Raw genomic sequence first — 26,133 nt, forward strand, 5'->3', positions numbered from 1 at the left:
AGCAGGAAGTCACTAAGGGGCATGGTGACGGGGCCCTCCCGGACAACACATCCTCCCAGGCCCAGACACACGGACCCGCTCTGAGGCTCTGGGACAGGCCTGGACAGAAGGTCAGGGGCAGTTTTACCTCCCCTAAGTCCCTTTCATCCTACCTACCATGGTCATTGGCTGGAAATTGTAGGACGTGGTCAAGAAGAGTGTGGGCGGCCTCCCTTCAGCCACCCACCAAAGGAAAAGGTAGCCCCAAACACCCCATGCCCCTCGAGCACCCTACAAATCCCCTGACCTATTTTTGTATGGAGGCTTTCAGGTCCACCCCTCTCAGGGCAGTACTTAACTGTTGCTAGCATGGATTGAGCACTAACTGTATGTAAGCACATCACGTCAGAGTCATCTAGTTGTAGTACTCAAAACAGAAGACATGTCTATTATTAACTATTTTACAAATATAAAACTGAGGCTCAGAGAGGTTATGTAACTTGTCAAAGGTCACACGGCTAGTAAGTGGCAGGGCCTGGATTTGAACCCAGGTCTACGTCATTAAATAAGCTTAAATGTTTCTGCACCTTGGAGGGCCACAGATCCCTTGCTTTCCAAAGCAGATAACTCTCTGCTTATTATGAATATACCTTCTTTGAGCTTTAGAGAGGAACTCTAGTTATCAATCCCAGATCTGTGGAGCACTGACTTTGGAGTGGCAAAGGCTCTGGAGCATGTCTTTGTGCCACCTGCTTCCTCACCTGTGAACTTGGAATGGCACAGTACCTATCACTGGGTGGCTGTGATGATTAAATAACAGGCATGTGGATACTCAGGACCATGCCTGGCACATCACAAGCACTCAGTAAGTACTGGCAACTAACACCATGGGTTTGATGCTGAGCCCTTAACATATGTCACTGATCCTCACAATAACCCCATGAGTAGGTGCTGGTATGACCCCCCAATGAGGGGAAACTGAGGCTCAGAGAGATGAAGTCACTTGTCTGAGGTTGCACAGGCAAGAAGAGGGTGAGGATGGGGGGCATCCAAGTGGAGTACCCCAGTCCTGTGCTCCCCATTGCAGTCCCTACCTTGCTGATGGCAGTGCAGGTAGACAATCTCCTCCAGGCGGATGGTCATGGCATAGTCCCAGTAGACGCTGGAAGAGGAGGGAAGGTTAGACTTGCAGGATGTCTACCCCCCTCATCGTGGGGAAGGGACCAGGAGGCCAGAAGACCACACCCATGGGCTCCAGGACCCACCTATCCCTAGCATCTGTATCAGTCTTCCCAGACTCTATTTCCTCCTCTCGGGGTCCAATTTCCTAAGGACCCCTCCTCCTTTGCCCCAAGTCCATGTGGCTGAGGCTGACCTCACCCACACTCCACCCCAGAACTCCAGGAATGGCCACCCATTCCTGATGGAGGCGGGACCAATCAGCGTATTTCACTGTTCTGGCCACAGTGATTGGCCACGGATGACCCCGTGACACAAGCAGAACCAATGAGATTCAATTACTGGATTTATTTTAGAATTACCTGGAAAGAGGGGATGGGTGGATGGCTATTAGGGCTGGGTACTCAAGTCCTATCTTTTTATTTATTTATTTATTATTTGTATTGATTTCAGAGAGAGGAAGGGAGAGGGAGAGAGAGATAGAAACAACAATGATGAGAGAGAGTCACTGATCAGCTGCCTCCTGCACGCCCCCTACTGGGGATCGAGCCCGCAACCCGGGCATGTGCCCTGACTGGGAATCAAACCGCGATCTCCTAGATCCTAGGTCCATGCTCAACCGCTGAGCTACGCCAGCTGGGCAAGTCCTACCTATTTTTATGTTGGAAATTCTCACAATCAAATGTTTTTAAGAAAGCAAGACGATGTAAGAGCACAGTAAGGATCAGATGTGGACTCAGAGTAGCAAAGACTATGGCTTCTCCTCCTCACCAGCTGCCAAGACCCCCCAAGCTGATCAGGTCCCCGCACCTTGCACAGTTTGGTTCTCCCTAAAATTGTCCCTGGTTGTGTGGGAACACAGGGCATTGCAGCAGGGAATCCCCAGTCCCGTGTTTCTTTACAGCATGACGCCAAAGCTTTTGCTGAGTCTTATAAATGCCAGGATATCAGAGGAGACACAGCCGTGGACCAGATGCCCACCCACTGACGCTTTCTGCTTCCTTTTTCATTGAGTGATGGGAAAGTTGGCAGCAGACGGGGGAATAGTTGCCATTTGTAGGCTTATGACATCTTTGTTAAGATACTTCTGGGTGGTGTTTTGGCCAGGGCTCTGCCTAACTCCCACACCCTAAGATTCTTCCAGTCAGTTCCCAGATCCTCTCAAGTCCTTGAGTTACCCATGAGGCCACCACTGCAGGAAGGTTGGGCCAAGCAGCTATAACAGCCAGATGGAGCAATGGGTAGGGTCAGGGCACAATCTTCCCTGTGCCAAGGGGAGGGGCAGGACCTGGAGCCCTACCTCTTCTCATAGTCCAGGTCTCCCACGGACCCATTCATTAGCTGGTTGGGCGTCCACTTCAGGGTCATGATGTCAGCCGTCTGGTGCAGGGACAAGTACCCTGGGACAGCTTCCATGTCATCTCTCTGCGGATAAAGAAGGACTCAGGCCTGCTCGTAGTGCCAAAGTCAACAGTGAACATGGTCCATTTAACTCAAGAGCCTTGGTCTTCCCCATATGCCTGCAGAGCTTCCCACCTGCTCTACTGTATCTCAAGTTGCGGCTAGGGGGGTAGAGAGGGCTGTCTCCAAGCCTCACCCATAGAGGCGACAGCCCCTCCACCGAATTCACCTCAACAACATTTGGAGACTGACCACTAACATTTACTGAGCATCTGGAATGCACTGAGCATGGCTCAGGGTCACGCACACTGTCTCGACTTAACCACCCAAGCCTGCAACCCCACCAGGGAGCATGGTTGCAGGCTTCCATCACTCTAAGGTGCGCATCTGTCTTCCACATTTTAACATACCTGAAATGAGGCTGCATCTTAGAGTCAACAGCATCTCACCACTGGGATGTGGCTGTCATTGCCTGATCTCACGCAACCTCGGTCACAGCTGCTCATACTGTCACTTCAATTAAGTTTTGTGCATGGTGGTTACTGCACGTGTGGAGCACAGGTGCTATTTTCAATGTCTTCCAACAGATTACACTGCCATTCAGCTTTGAATCGAAAAGCTACTGTGTATGTAGAAAGCCTGGGAATGCCCGCAGTTTGAGACCTTTTTGCAAATCAACAACCAACTGCAATGCTTGCAAGAAATGTTGCACCTCCCGTGCTCTGGATCAGAGGTCAGCAAACTTTTTCTGTAAAGGGCCAGATAGGGAATATTTTTGGCTTTGAGCTATACAGGCTGAGGTGCAGCCACTCAATGCTGCTACTGTAGCACGAAAGCAGCCATACACAGTAAGTAAACTAGTGGATGTGGCTGTGCTCCAATAAAACTGTATAAAAACAGGTGGAGGGCTGAATTTGACCCACGGGCTATATAGTTTGTTGATCCTTTCTCTTGATGGAACAGAAAATGATACTTGGTGGAAAAATAAGGAGATCAGATGACTCTAAGTCCAAAAGTGACACAGAAAATTAGACCCTGAAATGTAAGTCCATTTTAGGACTATGTATTTCAATTTCATTTTCTCTTATGTATTCTTAAGAGAGTAATATATTATTACTTTTTAATTATATCCAAATAAGTCTCAAAAAGCTCTTTCAAAAAATATAAAATAAAATTTTCAAGTAGAGAGGAAAACACTGTATATAATAGCATTTTTAATGTCCTGATGGTTATGTTTTAAAAATGGTGCATCTTAAATGCACGGCTTCTTTGGTCTCAGCAAATAGGATGTTGTACCTATTATGATGGAGATACTGAGGCTCAGATGCAGAAGTGACTTGCTCAGGGTCACCCAGTGATCGTAACTGTGACCACAGAGCTGGAGTGGCCAATGGCTCTCCCTCTGCTTCTCTCAGCTGAGCCCAAATACCACACTGACCCTAATGTTCCCGAGGAGGGGACAGCAAAGGAGATGTCCGATGAGCACAGGGGCTTCATACACCTTACTGGGCCTGTCCCAGTGCAGGGATACAGAAGGTCACTGGTAAGTGGCAGACTCTGGCACCAGCCAGCCTGAATTCAAATAAGAACTGTCCCTTACTCCGTCCATATGGGCCTTATAACAGCCCCTGCTTCAAATCAGTTGTTGTGAGGCTGAAAGGAGTTGATACAATTAAAAGCACTTAGCACAGTGCCTGACACATACAAGATGTTGACCTTGATATCCTAAGCATCTAACGCTTTGCAGGTTCCATATAAATGTTTGTTGAGTAATAACAAGAGAGAATGAATAGATAGATGGCTGAGTGCACGGGTAGATGGACAGAGGGACTGGAAAATAAATGGACAAACGGATAGATGGGTGGAAGAATATAAATACGGGCAGATGGATGAAGGAATGGTGGGAAATGCAAGAACAGAGGGATGGTAGATACAGAGACTGGAAGAGAAGTGACGAGCTGGCTGGCTGGCTGGCTGGAGATACGGATTGATGGATGGATGCATGGATGGATTCGATAGAAGGAAATATTGGGGCATGTAGATGAATGAATGAAGGAAATATTAGCATATGGATGAATGAATGGAGAGAGGAAGTATTAGCAAACGAATAAATAGATGGGTGAGAGGTAGATGGGTGGATGAATGAATGAGCAACCTGGAGCCAAAGGGAGTTTCTCTATAACATGGAGCGAGAGCCCCCGTGGAAGATCTGGGCCCAAGATGAGCTCTCACCGGCTGAACGAGAACGTTGTTTTTGCCGTAGAGCAGGGTGGCCCGGGAGTTCTGGTGCAGGGACTCCACATAGTCTCGGGCGGAGAGGGATGGGCGGTCATCCATGCTGCCACTCGAATGCCTCTTCTGGATCTGGTGGTGCGAGCGGAGGTAGAGGAAGAGGCCAGGAGTGACCTTCAAGGCCCTCACGCCGAGTCAGGAACTCAGCCTAACTCCCCCACAGGCTCCCACTGCCCATCCCACTCACGCAGAGGGCTGGGCGCTTGGTGGGCGAGTCCTGTCGCAGATGCGAACTGTGGATGCGGTGCCTCTGGACGAGCTCGTCGGCAGAGGGGTCGGTCCAGAAGTGATCCGCAGTCTTCATCTTGGTGTATTCGAGCGCACAGGGCCCCACTGCCGAGCAGATGGGGGCTGGCAACCCTTGGCTCTGGAAACTCCGCCCTCCCGTCTACCACCAGCTAGGCCACCCATTGCACTGCCCCTCTCCTCCAGCCAGCTGGGATGCCCCAGGGTCCTGCTAAGGCAATGCACAAGACCCGGGGAGCGAGAGATAGGGTACGGGTAAGTTTTGATGGGGGAGGCTGGGGGAAGGTGAGAGAGGCCCTTAGGAGGTGCCCTGTGAGCCGAGACAGTCAGATGAAGCTCTGTGCACCAGACCACTTACCCAACAAAGACGCAAGGATGGGGCCATCTACAGGGTCCATCAGGAGCGCTTCCTTTTCGTAGTATTTACTAGCAAGAGAGGAAAGAACATGCAGGTTTGGGTGGTGACCAGCAGGGGGTGCACAATCCACCATGGCCTGGTGGTTTAGGGCAGAGAGACTGGGTTCAATCCCCCTCTTGTCACGTGGTTACGTCTGCAAGCAGCCGCCCCATCTGCGAAATGAAGACAATAATGTATCTCATGGGGATGCTGGAAGGACTTTCGAGAGAGAAAACAGATGTAAGGCGCTGATTTTAGCACGGCGCGGGCGTGTAAGTGCTTAATACACGGCTGAAATAAAACCCTTGATGAGGCAAAGGGAATAACAGTTAGAAGGCTGCTGAGGCCTGGCTGGCTCTGTCTGCTTCTACCGCATCTCCCACTTCAGACAGGAAGTCATTTAGAGGCACGGACAATACCTACGCTTCTGATATTATAGAGGCGATAAAATGCTTCTCAGAGACACTAAGCGATTCCCCCCGTGGCCACATGGTTGGGAGCAGACTATGGGCTTAATCCACCAGAGAAGAAAGATCACCAAGATCTCAGGATCCTTATGCCACACTCCAAATGCGAAGACCCTGCATTGCTACTGAAGACCCGCCTCTCCCCAAGGTCCTAAGCGAGGCTGGCTCGGATTCAAACATCCAGTCAATGCAGACGGAGGGGAAAGAGAGAAAGCTTTGCGCAGGAGGGGACAGTTCCCAAGGCTGCCAGCAGGCGGGGGCCGAGCGCGCCCAGGCGGCTGGGTCCCGCCCGCTCACCTGCTGTTTTCCACAAGGTAATGCACGATTTTGTCCAGGACCTTCTCAAACAAGGCCGTGCGGATCCACAGGTGCTTGATGGCAAGCGGGGACAGGTTGGGCAGCTTCGGCAGCTTCCGCACATTCTCCTGGAGGCCCTGCATCTGGTTTCGCCTTGGAGGCCAGTAAGAAAGGGGAAAAAGATATTCACAGAGAGACCAGCATGCAAATGGGAACAGGTTCCACCTCTCTAGGAAATGAGGAAACAGCAGCTAAAACCATATTGCTCCTGGTAAATGCGTAGAGAGTTGAAAAATAATAATAATACCCAGTGAGCGTGAAGATGTCCTAAAACAGGCAATTTCATACACTGCTGACGGGTAAGCGAGAATCCCAAACTGATATCTCTCTCAACATCTATCTATCAATCTATCTGTCTACCTATCTCTGCTGGAAAGGAGAGTCCTGGATTATAGATTCTTCAGTGGCTCCGGACTGCCCTTGAGAAGCAAGCTTAACATGACAAGAGCTTGTTTCTTGGGCATCTACCAGGTGCTAGACTTTCCCAGAGGCTGGGGACATAATGGGAACAACACAGGTGGAGTCACCTGTCCTCATGACTTCAGGGAAAAGGGGAGACAGACATCAACCGAGTAAATAGTAAATAAACAACTAAATGAGTAATTTCAGGTGGCGATAACCACTGGGAAGAAAATACACAAAGTGGTACAAAAGAGAAACGGGGTGAGGGATGGGGTTTACCCTTAGCTAGGGGGAGGCCTGAGTGATGAGGAACCAGCCATGGAAGATGAGGGATGTGACCGGGGTGCACGACACAGCATAAGCAAAGGCCCTGGGGTGGAAAAGAGTCCGGCAGGTCCGAGGAGCAGAAAGGGGAGCGGAGAGAGTGCTGGGAGGCAGGAGCTCTCACAGAGCCCTGGGGGAGCATGGCCTGTCGGACTGGGGGACTGCTCCAGCCTGCGCCCCGTGCTCGGCACTCACGCGTTCTCGATCAGCTGCTCCAGGTCCTGGACCTTGCGGCTCAGCTCGTCAGCTGGTGGGAAGCTCTTGCCCACCTTCATGAAGAGAGCCGCGATCTTGTTGCTGCGCAGGAAGCCGGCCGCCCGCCGCCGCAGTCCATGCAGGACACAGGCCTCCACGGCCGCTGCGGGGACACAATGGTCAGCAGGCCCTGCCCTGCCCATGCTCCCCAGCCCCCGGCTCGGCTGGAGTTTCAGCCACACGGGCCTCTTGGAGAGCTGGGGGCCCCCAGAATCACAGATCTGTGACAACATCACAGGGAAAAGCATGTAGGCCTCTCCACCTCCCAGCCCCCTAGAGGGGGAGAGAGGGCAGTGGCTCACCCACACTCGGCCCAAGGTGGCACCACCTGGCTGCAACTTCTCCCAGCCCCTCCAGCGGTGTGACTTGGGCAATGACTTCCCCTCCCTGAGCCCATTTCCTCATCTGTAAAATGGGGACGGGATGAACATTAACCTCCTTAGGTTGCTATCAGAATGAGGTGGAAAAAATGCATGGAAAGCACTTAGCACAGAGCCGGGGGCTTAGTGAGCGCTGTCCCACTGTTACCTATCCCTCCCCTTGATGGGGGAGGGCAGGATAAACCACGGGACTGTTGAGTGTCATCTACGTCAAGAGTGGCATCATCATCACTATTGTGATTCCAGGAACATCTGACATTATAACAGGCTCCTGGGTGGTGTCCCCAGTCATCTGAACAGAAGCTTACGGGCTTCTCCACGGGGCCAAGATCACAAGAGGGAAACTATAGCCTGTCCTGCATTACGAGACACTCTGATTGTGAAATAAATAGCCTCTTGGGGGGGGGGAAAATGACATGTTCCCACCTATATGGACACACTGATTATGAGCTGAATCCTGACTTCAGGGACACACAAAACACGTGTCTCTCTAGCCCTTAGGAATGTACAGTAAGGACCTGGCAGCGGTTATTTCTGGAGCCTTGTGAGCGTAGCTGGCACATGGAGAGAGGTCTGGGTCACGCTCTGAGCCCTGGTCCTGCCTCCTCTGCTGAGCACGCTAGACACCATCCCTCAGGATGTGTGAACGGCTCTTAATTCCCTATTTTTTTTAAGGCCCCATCCATCCTCTCCCTTTAGTTGGCAACAGCCTCAGGCAGAGCGAGGAAAGGACATGGAGCCTGTGCCTCACATGCCTGCGTGGGGTTCAGAGTCAAGCTTAATTTCTTCTCTAGGCTCTTCTGTATTTCCCAGTTCCCTAACCGAGCCCCTTTGGAATCCAAAAATAACCTCAGAGTTACAAAGCAGAAAATGACGTGAGAACCCCCGCTCGAACACGCCACCTCCCCGGGGCAGCCCGCACGGGAAGAAGCCACTGTTCAAGGCCACGGGCCACGGACTCACCACAGAAGGAAATGATGTGGCTGCTGTCCTCGTGGACGAACTTCCGTGTGACGGCCTCCTCCATGATCTGCTTCACCTGGAAGGCAGAGGCAGCTGGAGGGGAGCCCCCGACGCGATTTGGGGTGCAGACCCCCCGGCCTTCCCAGGCTGTTTGGGACACTGCGATGACTGCTTTCCCCCTACGACCCATTCGCCAGGTCTCCTGTAGGTCCACGGCCTGTGGCCCGGGACAGCTGCACACTCCACATTTTACTGCATTATTCATTCAGGCTCTTTGCACGGCAGGCAGGCTTCTCGGGGTCACACAGAATGTCATCTCCTTCCCTGGCCGTGTTATGTAAGGCAGCCCTCCCCTGCCTCCACCCATCCCTCTTACAGGGACCTTGTTCTGGAATACTTACACTATTCCTGTCCCGTGTGTGTTTAGTGTCTGCCTAGAACACACTGCTGTATCCATGGAGCCTAGTGCTTAGTAAGAGCAGTGCCTGGTGCATAGTAAGCGCTCAATAAATGTTTTCTAAGTGAGCGGATGAATGAATGAATGAACGAATGAGTGAAGCAGGCTTATAAAAGAACCAGGAAAGTGCCATGTAAAAATTCAGCCCTGGAATTGGGCAGACCTGGGTTCAAATCCCTGCTCTGCACTTACCAGCTGGATTTGTGATCCCATTTTGGGGAAACAGAGGTTCAGGGAAGCGAAGCAACTCGCCCGGAGCGGTGGAGCTAGCCCAGGGCTGAATTTTTCCAGTACCTGACCTACTGAATGGGACTCGGGGGTGTTTATCAAGCCTTCCAGGTGATTCTCAAGCACACTCAGACTGCAGTAGAGGACTGGAGGGGAAGGAGCAGGACAGGGGAGGGTCTCAGTGAAGCCCCACAATCCTTAAGGAAGAGCCGGAGCAGTCCCGGCTCCTGTCCAGGGACAGCCAGGCCCTTCTCCTGGCCTCCCTCCCGCCCCCATCAGGCTGGGGGAAGTGACGGGTCCTGGCCCTCCTCACCCCAGTCACAGGGTGCGGCACCCTCCCTTGTCTCTCAGCATCCCCCGCCTCAGTCAACAGCCGCTTTATTAAATTTGCCCTAATATACTCAGTTTGGGGAGCCATCTGTTTCCTACTGGCACCCTGACTGTACACACACTGTGTCAAGTCCACAATGCAGAGCAGTGATGGCTCCGTTTACAGTTGTGGATCCTGAAACTCAGAAAGGGTGACCCCTCTCTCAGGACACACAGCCAGTAAAGTGACTGCAGGAAGGGGACCGTGGCTGTCCGGCTCCAGGCCTCTTGTCCTGGGGATGGATGGGTGGTGGAGGTGGGACTGCAAGTGAGGACCTCTCCCCACCTCCCCTGGCTCCCAGATGTGGGCTAGAACCTCTCCCTCAAAGTTAATAACAGGCTGACATTCCCAGGCCAGGAGAAGAAATTAAGAAGGCAATGTGGATAGGAGCCTCCCCCAGAAGGTCATGGAGAGCTTTCCAGAAGACGGCATCGTCTCACTGTAGGAAGAAAGAAGCTGCTGCCCGGGGGACACCCCAGAACTGTGGGAAGGGGAGAGGGCCGGGCAGCCACTAAAGGCCTCTGAAATTCAGCCCAACCACCTCCCCACCCTCAGCCTCCCAGACATGGACTTGAACTTGGTCCACTTTGAAGGGACCTCGGGCTCGTCTGGGAGCAGGGCAGCAGCAATGTGGCAGCCTGGCTCCTGGCAATCTGTGCGATTTTCTAAGCTTTGGCCCAGAAACCTGCCTCACCAAGGAAGCACAGAGGCAGTGGTGTGGTTGGTGTGACTTCGGAGTCACACGAACCGACACTTACATCCCAGCTCGGCCACCGTGTCCCAGGTGAGCTCAGCCAAGTTGTGCACCCTGCTGGTGCCTCAGCTCCCTCTTCTGCAAAGTGGAACCTATCGCCTTGCGGGGCTGTGATGAAGATTAGACGTGCTGTTAAGCGTGAAAAGACAGGCTGGGCCAGTAATAGTTGGAGTTTTGTGACGCTGGGGCTCACTGGCCCGCAGTGGATGTTCCAAACCAGGGCCACACTGGCCTCTGGGCCTGGCCTGGCCCCGCCCCTCCACGTCAGACCTCCGAGCACCTGCCCATCTCTGGCCCCACCCTGCAAACCCTGTGAAACCAGCCCGGCCCTCCAGCCATCCCTCCCTCCACCTGCAAATATTTAAACAGCATAAAAGGAGGCTTTATCTCAGGAGGGAGGCAGGCAGGCAGAGAAACCCTGGCCAATCTGCAAAGCAGGAAGGGGAGCTCCTGGGGCTCCCAGGCCTGCCCTGTCTACTCCCCTCCTGACATCTGCCACCCGCCCACACCCAGGTTCCCTCACGCTGCCCACCTTGAACCCTGCCAGGTTCCAAATGCACTTGCTACTCCTCTCTACCTCCCCACACTGTGCCGAGTTCACGCTCTCGAAACTCCAAAAGGAAACAGCACGGCCCTGTGTCCAGAGCTATCGTAAGGATTACGGAAAACGCAGGCAGAGGGCCTCAAACAGGACCCAGAGCACAGCTGGCACCATATAAAGGGAGGCACGGAGCACTAAGAACATGAGCCTGAGAGCCACCAGACCCAGGTCAAACTCCAGCTCTGCCATTAGCTGGGTGACTTCAGGCCTCAGTTTCCTCATCTGTGAAATGGGCATGATACCCGCACCACCTCCCAGGGCTGCTATGTGAGAATCCCATAAAAACACGCGCAGAGCTCTTGCTGTTCTGTCCCAAAGGGTGTTTGCTGCTTTCTGTCCTAAAAGAGCTGCATTTGATACCAGTCTTTGCAGATGACACTCATCACGGTCTCGGCTACTCAAACTGATAATCTCTGGACCTGGTTTCAAAGAACAATGCAGAACGGAATTCAGGAAGAATCTGCGGACATTTCATGATTATTTCCAGTATTACATTTTTCATCATTCCTGAGCTGATGGCCATTTATAAAAGATACCGGGAGGCCGAGGAAATCAGCATGACCCAACTAGAAAAATTATCGGGGTGTTTCATTAACAAGAATCAAATTGATGCCTTAGTAATGGAGAAACCAAAAGACACCACCTCAGTGTGATCTTATATTAAACCTGGATGCCTCAAATCTCTTGAGCATTTTAAAATAGAAATAAATTCTGGCTTTAAAAACTTAAAAAAACAAAACAAAACATGCGCAGAGCTCACCAAGAGGCACGAGCTCAGACCACCCTGTCTAAAACAGAGCATCTTGCTTTATGCCTGTCCTTAGAGCTTGCCACAGTCTGACTTTCACTATATACCTGTGGGTTTATCCATTTCGTGTCTGTCTCTCGTGCATAGATCTGGAGCCCCTAGGACGGTGCCAGAGCATGTGGAAGGTGCTCAGTATCTGTCTGGTAATCACTCTGATTATATTAATCACACTAGTACCTGCAGCCAATGCTTACTGAGTTCCGTTCCTTGAAGTGACCTAAGCCCCTTGGACACCCACTCACTTGTTTGTTATGTGTGTAAGGCTGGGGTTGGCAAACTTTTTCTGGAAAGAGACAGACAACAGCTATTTCAGGCTTTAAGCTACGGCTGCCAGATAAACCACAGGGTGCCCAGTGAAACTTGAATTTCAGATAAAAAAGGAATTTTTTTTAGTATATGTACACACAGGAATAGATAACTTGTTGTTCTGAAATTCAAGTCATTCTGAAATTTTATTTGCTGAATCTGGCAAACCTATCTTCAGGCCACAATAGTCTATGTCGAATAGTCTCATTTTTACAACCCTTTGAGAACGTAAAAACTGTTTTTGGCTCAGGAGCAGTACACAAACAGGCTGGGTTGGCCCACAGGGCCCCGTTGAAAGCACCCAGCACAGTGCCTGTGGCGCACAACAGACCTAAATAAACATCACCAAGTGTCACCTGCTCCTCAGAGGCCTGCTGCCTCGGTCCTGACTCAGGTGGTGGGTGGCTGGCCCTGCAGGGGGGTGAGTAATGCTGAGCCAGCACTGGCCTATGAGAGGGAGGCCCGAAGGCAGGCACCCTGACTCTTACATTTGTAAGAAACTGGCAGGTGGAGAGAACAGTTAAGTAGGATGCCTGGGGGGCCTTGGGGAGGCTTTAAAAATAACTCTCAGCATGTGGGGAAAAGAAGGGGATGACTCAAAGGCCCCTCGACAGCCACCAACCACCGGGGCTGTGCTGCTCTGCAGGCACCCCAGCTGCTCGGAACAAAATGCACCCACCTAGCCCTGGCAGGTAGTTCAGTTGGTTACAGCATCGTCCCGATACAACAAGGCTGCGGGTTCGATGCCTGGTTAGGACATATAAGAATCAACCAATGAATGCATAACTAAGTGGAATAACTAAGGAATGTTTCTCTTTCTTTCTCTCAAATCAATATATATATTTAAAAATGCACATACCTTAGCAGGCCAGCACCTCCGGCCCTGGTTCAAAGCACTGACCCTTGAACACAGGTCCCTGAAGGCAGTGCCACGGGCTCATCTCCCTGCCTTTGCTCACGTAGTGCCTTCTGCTGGGTGCCCCTCCATGTGTGCTCCAGCTGGCAAACTGCAGCTCAGGCTACAGCCTGGGTGTCACCTCTTCCTGGGAGCCTTCCTGGACTTTCCATACCCCAAGTGGGAATAAGTGTGCTTCTTCCACATTCCACTAACATTTGCCTTCCCAGCATTTATCACATGAACCGCAACTGTTGCTCATTCACTCAACATTTATCAGTGCCTCCTATGTGTCTGGGGCGACATGGCAATCAGAGTCCCTGTCCTCATGGAAATGACAATCCAGCAAAATGTAGTCATTAAGTAAATCATGCAAATGGGTAATATTTACAAAATGAGACCAGTTTTCCGCAGCAAAAGAACTTGGTTCTATTAAACAAATAACTGAAACTGGGTAGGTAGGGAGGTCATGGAGGGCTTCCTGGAGGAGGTGAGGCTCCAGATCTGAAGTACAAGTAGAAGCGAACTCTGTTGGCCTCAACTCTAAAGCAGAGGGAAAAAACTCTCTCCTGCAACTGCCCCCACAGGCCGCCTTGGAGCTCAGAGGAAGAACAGATGTATGGACCACGTGGCAGGGAAAAGCACTGCATGGAAATAGCTGGTGGTTTTTTATTTTTTAATTTGTTATGGGTGAGGCATGCAGGAGGTGAGAGATGATAGGGGATGGAACAGGGCTGGTGGTGGGTGGGGGAAACGGGAATATTTTAGGAAGCTCCAAAGCCTAGACACAAACAGACATGGTGGGAGGGACGGGGGAAGATGGTGCCACCTGGCAAGCTGTGACTGTTTCCACGGTGTGGCCCAATCTTCCTTTCCTGCCAAATCCTGTCCCTTCCCCTTCCCACATCCCAAGCTCCGGTCGAAGGTGCCATTCCGTCTGTGTGAGCCACATGATTCCCCCACAGTCCCCTCCACCTGATATTCTCGCCCATTCCTACTTCCATCTCCAGCTCTGGAAAAACCACTCAATCCTCTTGGACCTGGTGCTCTTCTTTTCATTCCCTCCTTAAATCTCCAAAGTTGACATGATCCCCCCTCTTCAGAGCTCCTAGAGTAACACCCACTGTATAGCTATGAACATTAGATTCTGGAGTCTAACTTCCAAAATTCAAATCCCAGCTCTTGTGCTCATGATCTTGGGCAAATCATATCCCTTCTCTGGGCCTCAGCATTCCCATCAGTAAAATGGGTGACATTAGTAGTTGCCTCCCAGCCATAAGGTAATACATCAAAAGCATTAAACTCAATAGCAGCCCCGTAGTAAGTGCTTTACACATTTGTTTTAGGTCATGACAACCAGCATTGATTTATAAAGTGTTCGCTGTGTGCTGGCACCATGCTTAGGGGCATTATTTCACCTAATCCTCGAGGTAATTAGGTAAGATGGGTAATTACCCTCCCCATTTTACAGACAAGGAAATGGAGTCTTGGTGAGGTTAAATGACTTGCCCAAGAGCACACAGCTTGCAAATGGCAGGGTGGAGATTCAACCCAGACTGTCTGCCCTGCACGGAGCCTGGCACAGAGCAGGTTCACTCATCCACTCAACCGATACCGACAGGTGCTTCTCACAAGCCGAGTGGGTGCTTTCCATACACGAGCCCAAAGAATCAAAACCACCGTGCCGCATGGGTGTCCTTGCCATGATTCCCATTTTCCCAATGAGGCGGCTGATCTGGGAGGGAGGGGCAAAGATCACCTGGCTGTGAAGGGGCTGGGATTCGAATCTAGGTCTCCTGCTCCACTGTCCCAGGTCAAGGTGGGGACCCAAGCAGCCAGGTGGCCAATGCACCTGCTCCCTTAGGCCAATTCAGGCGACTGTCACAGTCTCAGTCAACTCCCTGCTCGCAGAGCCAGGTCCAGCAGCACCTGCCAGCTCCACCTCTGCCCCAGCCACCCTCTTTCTGCATCTTTCATCATCTCTCCCAGGACACCCAGCGCCTCCCAGCTCCCTCTCTCTGTCACACGTCAGTTCCTAGAAGAGAACTGCGGTAACGAAAAGAAACGTCCAACCTGAAGTGCTTATTACAAAGCGAAAGAGGCCCCTCCGAAAAGGATATATACTGTGTGGTTCCAAGTACGACATTCTAGAAAAGGCAAGACTATGGAGACAGCTGAAAGATCAGCGGCTGCCAGGGGCTGGTGGGGAAGGAGAGATGAACTGGCAGAGCAGAGAGGACCTGGGGGCAGTAAGACTGTCCCCTAAGGTATTACAGTGGGGGACATGTGATTATGCATTTGTCCAAACCCACAGAATGGCCACCACTGAGAGTGAACCCAGGTGCCACCGTGGACTTTGGGTGACAATGAGGCGTCGGAGGAGGTTCATCATTGTAACAAAGGGCCTACTCTGGTGCCAGATGTTGACGGTGGGGGAGGCTGTGGGTGCGGAGACAGGGGGTGTATGAGAAATCTCTGTACTTACCACTCTTTTTAATGTGAACCTAAAACTGCTCTAAAAAAATATATGTCCTTAGACAGGCTAAGGGCCTCCTTCCAGATGGGCACCTCCATGTCCTCAGTCTGCCAGCCTGCCAGGGACATTGGGGCCTTCACAGAGGGGTGCCTGAGGTACCTGGTGCACAGCTCCCTTTTCTGGGCTCTCTCACTCAGTTCCAAGACAGCCTTGTTTCACCCCTCCGGCCCACACATGTCCATCCTACCCTGACATCCTAGACACCGAAAGCAAAGCCACATGAGTGTCCAGCAGTTGTATCCCTGTGATGGGAGTGAGCAGGAGGGGAGGGGACAGCAACCATAAAGCAGTGGCCTGTGGCTCTTCGGTGTTAGAAAGCCCCTCCCTCCAGCTCTTCCTCCTAACCTGTCCTCAACGTGGCTGCGGGCTGGCAGGAGGCAGGAATCTCTCACTCAGCTGCTGCCAGCCTGGCCCCAGTTAATCATTCACTGGCACGCTGTAAACAGGCGCCAGGCACTGTGCCCTAGCAGTGCATGAATTGGCCAACCTGCCACGACCTGGATGGAAGGGTGTTCTGGGCCTCCCACTGCCGCCCTGCAGAGGTGCCTCGGACACCCCTTGACAAGGAGGTTCCCCCCGGGCCTGATTCTGGAGCATTCACCTGGGGCCACCTTGGCAAAGGTCCTTCTGGCCAACCTCCCGCGCACGGTCATGGCTGGAGGTGACAGGCCCTGAAGACAATGCCCTGGCCGCCCCTGCGCCCAGGGGAAACGGCCTGTGCGCTTCACGTTCCCAGCCCACACCCTGGCCACCAGCCAGCTTCCTCCGGGGGCTCTGCCCACTGCGGGTGGCAGCTCCCCTGGCAACGCGCCCCACTTCCAGACCCACGGGCCTCGTGCGGACTCCCAAGCGCGCCCAGGTTCTCTGGAAGGCTGCCCAGACCGTGGGGGTCGGGCAGCTGCAGGAAGGCAAGAAATGAAAATTCGCAGATGGTTACTTAAAACACACACAGCGTGAACCAGAAAACAGCCCACCCGAGCCTGGGAGGGAAAGCAGCTGAATGTCGTCTGAAGGCTGGATCAGCATCCCGGCTCTGCCTCTTACGGGCCGTGTAACCCGACTTCACTGCCCTGTGCTTTGCTTTACTCACCTGTAAAACGAGATAATAAACACAATCTACCCCCCGAGGTTGTTTTTTTTAAAGATTAAATATGTTAATGGATGTAAAGCACTTAGCGCAATGTCTAGAACATGATAGGACCTTCTGGAAATGCTCTAACCCTGTGTTGTCCAACAGTATCACTAACCACACGTGGCTGCTGAGTACTTGAAAACACGGCTAGTGCGACTGAGAGAGTTTTTTTTTTACCCCTCACTCGAGGATATGTTTTTATTGATTTTTAGAGAGAGAAGAAGGGGGAGAGAGAGAAACATCGATGTGAGAAACACTGATGGGCTGCCTTTCGTACACACTCTGACCAGGGATTGAACCCACAACTTAGGTATGTGCCCTGACCAGGAATCGAACCTGCAACCTTTCTGGTGTGCTAGACATTTTTTATTTAATTATACGTAATTTAAATATAAGTAGGCACATGTGGCTCGTGGCTCATATTAGACAGTGCAGGTCTGGGATATAGCAGGTGCCCAATAAATGGTAGTTATGAGCATTATGAGGGGTTGTTATCATTAGGGGGCTCACTGGGTTAGAAATCAGGAGGCGCCATGTCATTTCTGAGCATGGCCCTATACTGCACTGACCTGTGTGTCCTGGCATCTCGCAGGGTGGTTCTGAACCGTATTTGGGTATTTGGGTTGTGGATCACTTAGAGGTACTGATGATAGCTGAGGACACCCTCTCCACGTAAGTACAAAGTGCTGGTACAATTTCAGGGCTTTTACACCCCTCCCCCAAGCAGAAGTCTCTCATCCGGCAGACACCTGGCACCCAATAGATACCCGGGCAGCACCTGGGCTCACAGCCAGGCACAGAACACAGGGTGGACACTTCCACTGCTGGAGGCTGAGCTCCAAAGGCAGGCACCCTCACGCCTCTGAGATGGACTTTTGTGGCTTCTCTGCCTGGTTTCCATCTCCCTGTCTGGTCCTTTCACCTTGACTCTCCTCTGGGACCCCTCCCTTGCTCTCAGAGAGCCGACTGGGCACTTTGACTCTCACGCTGGACGAATCAGAGCGCTCTGTCCCACAGTGATTGGCACAAAAGCAGCACATGACCCAGGCTGGTGCAAGGAGACTGAAGACTTCTGCTTGAACCATGGGAAGGGGCAGCTCTGTTTCTGTTGTGATGCCAACCTGGCAGATTGTGCCCTGAGAGCTGCTGGGCAACATTCTACCTCCCCACAGAGAGAAGCAGAGCATAAAGCACCACAGAGAAAGGCAGCACAGAGAGAGACGGGGGTCCTAATGACATCATTGGAAAGCCTGGATACAGCTGTACCTGAAGCTGGACTAACTCCAAACTCCCCAAACCCCTAAACCAATAAATTCATTTTTTTAGACTCTTTCCCTTTTCACTTTGTTGATCTATTTACTTATTCTAGCTGGTTTTATGAGCAAGTTATTATCCAACTTGAAATGGATGGTCCTGTTCTGCTGCTTCTCAGCTATGTGACCTTGGTCCAGTTTCTTAACCTCTCTGAGCTTCACTTTCCTCATCAGTAAAGAGGAGTTGCTGGCTGTGCCTACTCTACAGGAAGGCTGCTTTGTGGATTAAATGAGATAATGTAAAGCATTTACAGCAGTGTTTAATAAATGGCAGCAGCTATAATCCTAGCTTAACAACTAAACATAATTTACTAAATAATAATAATTAAAGAATTCACTCAGTGCCCAAGTATCACCATCTCTTGAAGTCTTAGGACTTCAGTTATCTGATTTTTAAATGGGGCCTTACTGTAAAAGGACCTGTTCCTGTCCTTTATAAACACCCACGATCTGAGTTCCTTCAAGATGTTGCAAAGAAGAGGCACAAAAATCTATCCATCTCCTGTGTTCTGGGACTACCAAAAGAGACAATACCATCTTCCCACTGAAGTTCAGCACTCTCAGCCGCCTCGCCCAGGCGCTCCCGGCAGCTAAGGCTCATGAGGGGTTCCGACCTCCTCGGGCTGAGGGGTTACCTCCAAGGGGCCCAGAGCCACGGAACTCAGAGGGAAGCTCCAGCTGCCCCCCCAGATGGCCATACAGCCAGTCAAGGCCCAGTCCTCCTGATTCCCACTCAAGGGCTTGTCCCTTTGGAGCTCATAAATACCCCTTCCCAGTCTACAGCACTGCTCCTGTGGCCACAGCACCCCCAGCCCAGGGTTTAGTCAGAGAGGACGAGATCCCACACTGAGAGAGACGGGGTCGGGGGGGTCCTAATGGCACCACCAGAACCCCTGGATTCAGCTGTACCTGATGCTGCAACTTCAGATGGGACCAGAAGGAGCAGCAAAATGTCCTTATGGAACTCAGCCAATCTGACTCCTAACTGGGTGAGCCAAGCACAGTACCTGGCTCACCCACAAATACCGTTGGATGCCTGGCGGGCAGGGATGGCACACAGCACTGCTGCGCGGCAGGTGATGCCCCCGCCGTCAGATACACAGGAAACTGAAGCCAGAGACGTTCACGCAGCCACTGAATGGCAGGGCCTCGACCTAACCTCGGGGCTGTCCAGTTCCAAAGGGGGACCCTTTCCCCGACTCCACGCTCTCGGCAAAGCTCATAACCACACGCGGGTCACTGATTTGGGCTCCAGAGTAATGCAAAGCAGGGTTCCGGAGCCAGACCCCCAGGCTGTAGCACTGACAATCTCTGTGCCTTTAGGTAAGTTACTTGCCATCTCCTTATCTAGGAGAGTGGTTGTCACCTCAAGGGGTGTTGAAACAATTAAATGAGGCCATCCAGATAAAATGTTCAGTACATGCTGTCTTCAAAAAAAACCTTTATCCCATTAGAATGGCTTTAGTTGAGCCCTTGGTTTAAAGGCTCCCAAAAAGTCTTATCAGCTGTTGAGTTTTAATAAGTCTTAAATACAGACTTGGCAAATTCAGAAGACAGAAAATATCAGCAAGACTTGGCTCTCAGAGAGTGACGTCAACCAAATTAGATGACTTGAGGTTCTTAGAATCCTGGAGCTTGTCCAATCTCGTCCACTTAGAAAGCAGGGGAATGAGACAGGAAGAGGGGACCTGCTAGGAGGCCACAGGGAGGTAGGGGCACAGCTAGCACAAGGCCTTGGGTGACCTTGTTTCCCACGGTGATGACAAAAGTACCCTTCCTACCTGCCAACCAGCAACAAATGCTCCCACCCTCTCCCGGAGCCCCTCCCGAGGTCACTGCAGCGGAGACCCAGCCAGACTGCACGGGAGACGGGACTAAGCAGGGCCCCTGCTGTCACATCGAGCGGGTGCTCTGAAGCCCAAGCCACCGCTATCAGAAGCTCCGGAAGCGGCATTGTCAGAGGCCTGGAAAAAGGCACGAACACGCACCGACAGATACGGCTGCATTATTCAGAGAGAGAAGTTCTGCCGTCTTAAGCCTGAAAGCGTGACACACAGAAATGGTTTGAGTCAACCCTGCCGGCATCCAAGAGCCCCAAAATATCCCACCCAGATGTCAAGATTCCTTCTGCAAGCATTTTTGGAACCCCCGCTTGGCCCAGCAGGGGAGTAAAGGGGGAGCTGTCATTTCCAGCCTGAGAACTGAAGGCTCACAGGACAATATAGTTTCCTGTCTTGCCTAATGACTTTGTGCCCCTCCATCTGCCACCCGCATTTATTGCTCTCCCTGCAGCCTGAGCAGTTACAGCAAAGGTGTGTTCACGTTTTCCCCCTTGCTCAAAACCCTCTCACGGCCCCCACGTCACTCAGAGTAAAAGCCAAAGCTTCCAAGGGACGACCAGCCTCCTGCTCCTTCTCTGACGACATCCCCTCCTCCGTTCGCTCAGGTCCCTCCAGCCCCACTGGCCTCCTCGCCCTTCACCGCTCCCGACTCAAGGCTTTGTACATGCTGTTCCCTCTGGCCGGAACACCCTTCCTGCGGCCGTCGGCAAGGCTCCCTCCTTTCCTTCAGGGCTCTGCTCAAATGTCACCCCATCAGAGGGGCGACCCCTGACCCTCCTCTGGAGAGCCCTTCCCACCCTCCTCCCCAGCCCTTTCCAGCTTTAGTTTCCTGGTGTCTCCGCGGACTGCCTGTGTGACCTCAGAGCAAGCTGTTTAAGGTCTCCGGACAATTATGCTCCCTCTCAGGGCTGTCTTGAGAACGCAGGAGGAGATGCCCAGGGGAGCATTTGAACAGGGCCCAGCACAGAGGCTTCTCAGTCTCAACAGCAGTGTCCTACGGGCTGGACACTTCTCGGTCGGGGGGGGGGGGGGGCATCTTGTCACTGCAGGAAGCCGAGCAGCATCCCTGGCCTCTACCTACTCGATGCCAGTAGCAACCACAGTTGTGACCACCAAAAATGTTTCTAGACGTTGCCAAATGTCCTCTAGGTAGGGCTGCCAGATTTAGCAATATTTACTTATACTAAAAACTACTCCTTATCTGAAATTCAAAATTTAATTGTGTGGCCTGCGTGCCATTTTGGTGACCCTACCTGGGGGCAAAATTAAGAACCTTCGTTAAGAATCGCTGGGTTAAAGTGGAACCACCATGAGGTCCCGGTAGTAACATCAGTTGCTTCTCTCACCTTCCTCCAACCTTCTTAGAATGTCCACCCCAGCTCATCGCTTACCACCCAGAGGACGGGAGGCTCAGCTCCCCACACAAGCCCAGCTCAGCCCTGCGGTGATGGCTCCCGATGGCAGCCCTTCCATCAGCTCTAGTCTGCAGACCTAAAGTAGCTTCCTCTCCAGCATCCCCTTCACCCCCAGCACTCTTCCTGGGGTCTGCCCTCCTGCCAGCAAGCCCCTGCTTCTTCCTCCAACTAAGTGGCCTCCCAGGCCAAGCCTGGAGGCAGGAAAACAAGGCAGTTAGTCACTTTGCTTCCGTTATCAACTCTGAGTCACATGGCTGGCTCCTTTAATGGCAGTCGTCATGGCGACGGGAAGCCCTGTGCCTGTTCTCTCTGGGAACCAAAACAAAATTAAGTGGTGGAGATGGGGAGGGGTAAGGAGGGGATGGTGAAGGGAGCCAGGAAGGAGCCAGCATAGAGCTGGTTGGATTTAACTGGAGGAAATCAGGCCGCTGGGGCCACCCTGTCTCTGGCCTTCCCTTGGTGGCACTGGGGAGACAGAAAAAAAGAATATGCCTGCCCTGGTGAGGCTCAGGCTACGGTGGTGGGTGTTTTCACACTGTTTATCCTGACAGTTGAGTAATTTTCATCCCCACTGAGAATAAACTGAACCCCAGACACTTGTGAATGTAAAGAGGGACCTCATCCAAGACTGCAATCTACAATCTACGAGCAATCAATTTCAGCTCCTCTCTCCCCTTTCCTCTTCCTCGGCTCCTCCCCACTCCTTCCCTCTTGCTTTTATGATAGGACCAGGTGCTCTGTCCACACTGTAGCACTGTTCTTTCTCCTGGAACTCCCCCTACTCCGAGACCTCGGGATTCCTCATGTTCACAGTGCTCCCTCCAGCCACAAAGTTTTTACAGATGCGGTTCCCTCTGCCAGGAATGGCTTTCCTCTGTCGCTTCCCACCTTACACCTGGAAAGGCCTACTTATCGCTCTGGTCGGGGAGCTCAGTTGGTTAGAGTGCTGGCCCCATACGCCAGGGTTACAGGTTCGATCTCCGGTCATGGCACATAAAAGAAGCAACCACTCTCTCTTCTCTAAAAAAAACAATAAAGAAATAAATTTACATAGCCTTCACATATCTTCTTAAACATAAGATAGGTTTAAGATCTGTAACTGCACGGGGTTACTTCTCCGTTATGTGTTCTTGTGCCGCAAAACAGCTCTTCTTCAGACCCTGCTGCACAGCCTCTAATGATCTCTTTAATTACACTTGGAATGTCTGCTGGGGTCTGTCCACTGTCCTGGAATGGCAGCCCCAAAAGGGCAGGGCTTATCGAGTTCACTGCTACACCCACAGAATCCAGCCCAGCCTCTGGCACACAGATGCCCCCCGGCAATAAATGCACTGGCATTTGAACCCAGCTCGGGCTCATCCCAGAGGTCCTTCCTGACCCCTTCCTGGGGCTGGGGCACAGTGGCTCCCGGAGTCAGCACTGGACAGAGCTCCCAGCCCTGCAACCCCTGCTGGCCTTCGCGGCTTCAGCGGCTCAGGCAAAGCTGATGGCCTGCCTGGCTTAGCCACAGAAACTGACTGTGAAGCTGCCCCTTCCAGAACGAAGGAGATGAGGAGCCCTGGGGAGACTGTGACAAGCAGGGATGTGGCTGCTTGAACCCCACGGTGAGAAGGAACATCTGACTTGACTCTCAGATTTTTACGCATTCCACTGACTCTCTGATATTAGGGGGACGTGTTCCCCAAAGAGGAAGGAAAGGAGAGAGGTCTGCTTTGGGGGGAACAAACCTGTCACCATGCCATTAGGGGCACCCATGCTGAACAGGGGGCTCACAGACAGAAGACTTCAACTTGTCCCTCTTCACTCGGCTGTCCCTTGAAACATCAGTTACTCTCTGTATTCTCATCTGTACAATGGACATCTTGCCACCCACACATGCCGAAACTATGATTAAGGAGGGAGAGCCTGGCTCAGGCAGACCTGGGGGTCCTCAACTCTGTCCCTTCTTAGCTATGTGCTCTCGAGCACCTCACTCTACCTCTCCGAGCCTGTTTCCTTGTCTATAAAGTGGGGACAACCTCACTCATCTCACAAAGTTACTGTGCACTCAGGGTAAGTGGAAGCTCTGATTACTAAAACCAAGTGCCCCAAGAAATACAGAATTTAGAAACAGCCACCAATTTGTGACTGTTAGTTTCTGTCTTCTGAGTACAGATCCGGAGTCAACAGGTACTTGAGTCCCTTTGTCTAAACTTGCAGGGTTCTGCCCCTGCACGTCTCAGGTACCAAGCAGGATGCCAGGAGGTCCCTCTGATCAGATGATCTCCCCCCAGAACCAGGCAGAAAGCTCATTCCGTGTCCCAAACCCAGCCCCTCCCAGGAGAGAGGACGCAGGTCCAGGACACTGACCACCAGGGACAAAGTGCTCCCCCCAGCCTGGCCAATAACCCAAACTAGACTGATATGATGGGACCTCCAAGGGCACAGGACCAATGCTCCCTTCTCCAGATGGGGAAACTGAGTCCTTGAGAGGGAAGGGGACTTGTCCATGGCACCAAGGGAGCTAGTGGCAGAGCTGGGACCAGGGCCTCAACTGGAGCCCTGCCCAGGTGCAGAAAGCACTGCCTGCCCCAGATGCCTTCTGCCTGTGCCCCCGCCCCCCCCCCCATGCAACCAGCCCACCATTTCCTTACAAACACAGCCATTCCAGGTGAAAACATCTGGAGAGCACATATTACATCTAGGTTTGGCTAAAGAGTGAACAAAAAGACCTCAGGTTTTTTACACTCTCCCCGAAAACAGCCATGAGAATGTGGGGGCCTGTAGGTTTTGTTGGAAAGAGGGTCTAGACGGAGCTTTCTTCAGGTCCCCACAGGGGTCTCTACGAAGGCTGAGCTGAAAAGCTCTGGCCTTTCTGGAGGATTCCACGTATCCTGTCTGTCTACTTGTTCAGAACGGCCAGAATGTGCAACCAGCCCTGGAGCTGATTCTTGAAAGAACATGGGCACGCCACACACACACACACACACACACACACACACACACTCCCTGAGGAGGGAGGGGCAGCAACAGGTCGATGTCTGCCACCAAGCGGGAGGGGCTTCTTGCTGCTCAGCGAGGACACCAGATGCGACACCCCAAACACACACAGAGGCACAGGGCTCAGGCCAGCCCCCAAGGTCTGCAGGCTAAGGATTCCAGATGCGCCAGTGACACCGGCTCAGCAGCAATGAGGTCCCCGGCTGAGGGGTGTGGGTGACCTGAGGAGGGCAATACACACCCAGTCACAGCCTCACTCGTTCACATGCAGGCTCACCATCACACGTCACATGGATACACACACACGGATATGCATACACAGTCACCACCTCACTCAGTCACACACAGACTCACGCATCACACATCACACACACATGGATACACACACACGGATAAGTAAACAGTCACAGCCTCACTCATTCACACAGATTCTTACATCACACATATATACATCATACTAAAAAATACAGACAGACACTCAGATACATGTACACACAATGCACAGAGATCACACTGAGATATCTCCAGACAGGTGCACAGACATATTCAGATGCACACTCACAGCTGCATGTCCATACCCACACAGGGGTATACATGCGTGCACATACATGCACGCACACAGAATCCAGGCGTCTCAGTGTTCCCCCAGACACCCATCACTACAGAATCCCCCCTCTCTGCAGGGGGTCATGGGCTACCAACTCTAAAGGCTAGGCTGGGCACCCTGCTGGCCCCAGGGAGAGAGGGGGGAGAGGGGGCAGAGGGGCAGAGGGGCAGAGGGGCAGCTGAACCCTGTCTGATTCTCACCCTCCTTGGTGCGTGGGGGTGAGAGGCCCCTGCTGCCAGGAGAGAGCGGGCACATGCTCACAAAGGGAGCAGCCCACTGCCCAGGGGCACTCAGGGAGGGAGCCCCCTGGCTCCTGGGGGTGGCTCCAAGGACTGAGAATTCAGAAAGGGGGGGCATCGGGACGTGTGGGGGGAGGTTTTATTTTCCCAAAGGGTTATCTTTCCCTTTTCCTGAAGTCTGGCCCTCGTTCTGCAGCCCCATCCAGACCCCCCCACACACCCTAGGCGCCCCCAGGTGCTTGTCTCCTTGGGGTGAGACCCACCCACCAGCTTCTCCACTCGAGTGGGTCCTCCCCAGGCAAATGCAGGGGTGCCCCCAAGGCTGGAGAGCCCTCCCACTGCACCCACCCCAGGACACCGCAGAGAAAAACATCCAGAGCTCCCCCATACCTGAAGCCCCCACCCCCAAACTCACCTGCCTCCCTCCTACAGGAGGTGAAATACCCACCCAGGGGAGCCCACAACCGGGGTGGCCGCCCCCTTCCGCCAGCGGCCACCCCACCTTTGAGACTTTCCTGGGGGGGAGGGGCTACGACCGCCCCGTCCCCCAGGGGTTGCGCCCCCCCCCCCAGCACCACCACCACCCACCTCCTTCTTGACGGTGCGCAGCAGCCTCTGCCGGGTCTCCGCCCCTGTGGGACCAGACGGGAGGGCGACGGGTCAGCCGGGGCCAGGGCTGCACCCCCGCGCCCCCCGCGCCCCCCGCGCCCCCTCCGTCCACGCGCCCCCCGCGCCCCGCCCCCGCGCCCCTCACCCGCGGGCCCCGAAGCCATGGCTGCGCGACGTCCCGAGTCCCGGGCGGCGGCGGCTCCGGGTCGCTGGGCTCCGAGGCTGCGCCCGCGGAGGGGCGGGGCGGGCGCCGCGTGACGTCAGGAGCCGTCACACACGTGGCCCCGCCCCCCGGAAACAGCGCGGGCCGCCGGCTGCCGCGGCCAGATGCAACCGCCCCCCCTGCGCCTCTGTCGCCCCGACCTCCCTGCGCCCCCCCCCCCCCCGGGCGGGGCAGGGAC

The 26,133-nt window shown here is 53.0% G+C and overlaps 1 protein-coding gene across 1 annotated transcript in view; it reads right to left on the reverse strand.

Moving 5' to 3' along the window:
* Positions 1-25,896, reverse strand: part of SGSM1 (small G protein signaling modulator 1) — a 51,488-nt gene extending 25,592 nt beyond the window's left edge. The window contains exons 1-10 of the mRNA XM_087828792.1: positions 25,878-25,896; positions 25,712-25,755; positions 8,643-8,718; positions 7,240-7,402; positions 6,259-6,411; positions 5,456-5,523; positions 5,039-5,184; positions 4,792-4,923; positions 2,459-2,583; positions 1,074-1,141 (exon numbers count right to left, since the gene is read on the reverse strand). Coding sequence (XP_087684918.1) covers positions 1,074-1,141; positions 2,459-2,583; positions 4,792-4,923; positions 5,039-5,184; positions 5,456-5,523; positions 6,259-6,411; positions 7,240-7,402; positions 8,643-8,718; positions 25,712-25,755; positions 25,878-25,896 — 994 coding nt within the window. The remainder of the gene's footprint in view (positions 1-1,073; positions 1,142-2,458; positions 2,584-4,791; positions 4,924-5,038; positions 5,185-5,455; positions 5,524-6,258; positions 6,412-7,239; positions 7,403-8,642; positions 8,719-25,711; positions 25,756-25,877) is intronic.
* Positions 25,897-26,133: the final 237 nt, after the last annotated feature.

This window comes from Miniopterus natalensis, chromosome 20 (assembly GCF_054644295.1).
Source record: "Miniopterus natalensis isolate mMinNat1 chromosome 20, mMinNat1.hap1, whole genome shotgun sequence".
NCBI classification, from domain to species: domain Eukaryota; kingdom Metazoa; phylum Chordata; class Mammalia; order Chiroptera; family Miniopteridae; genus Miniopterus; species Miniopterus natalensis.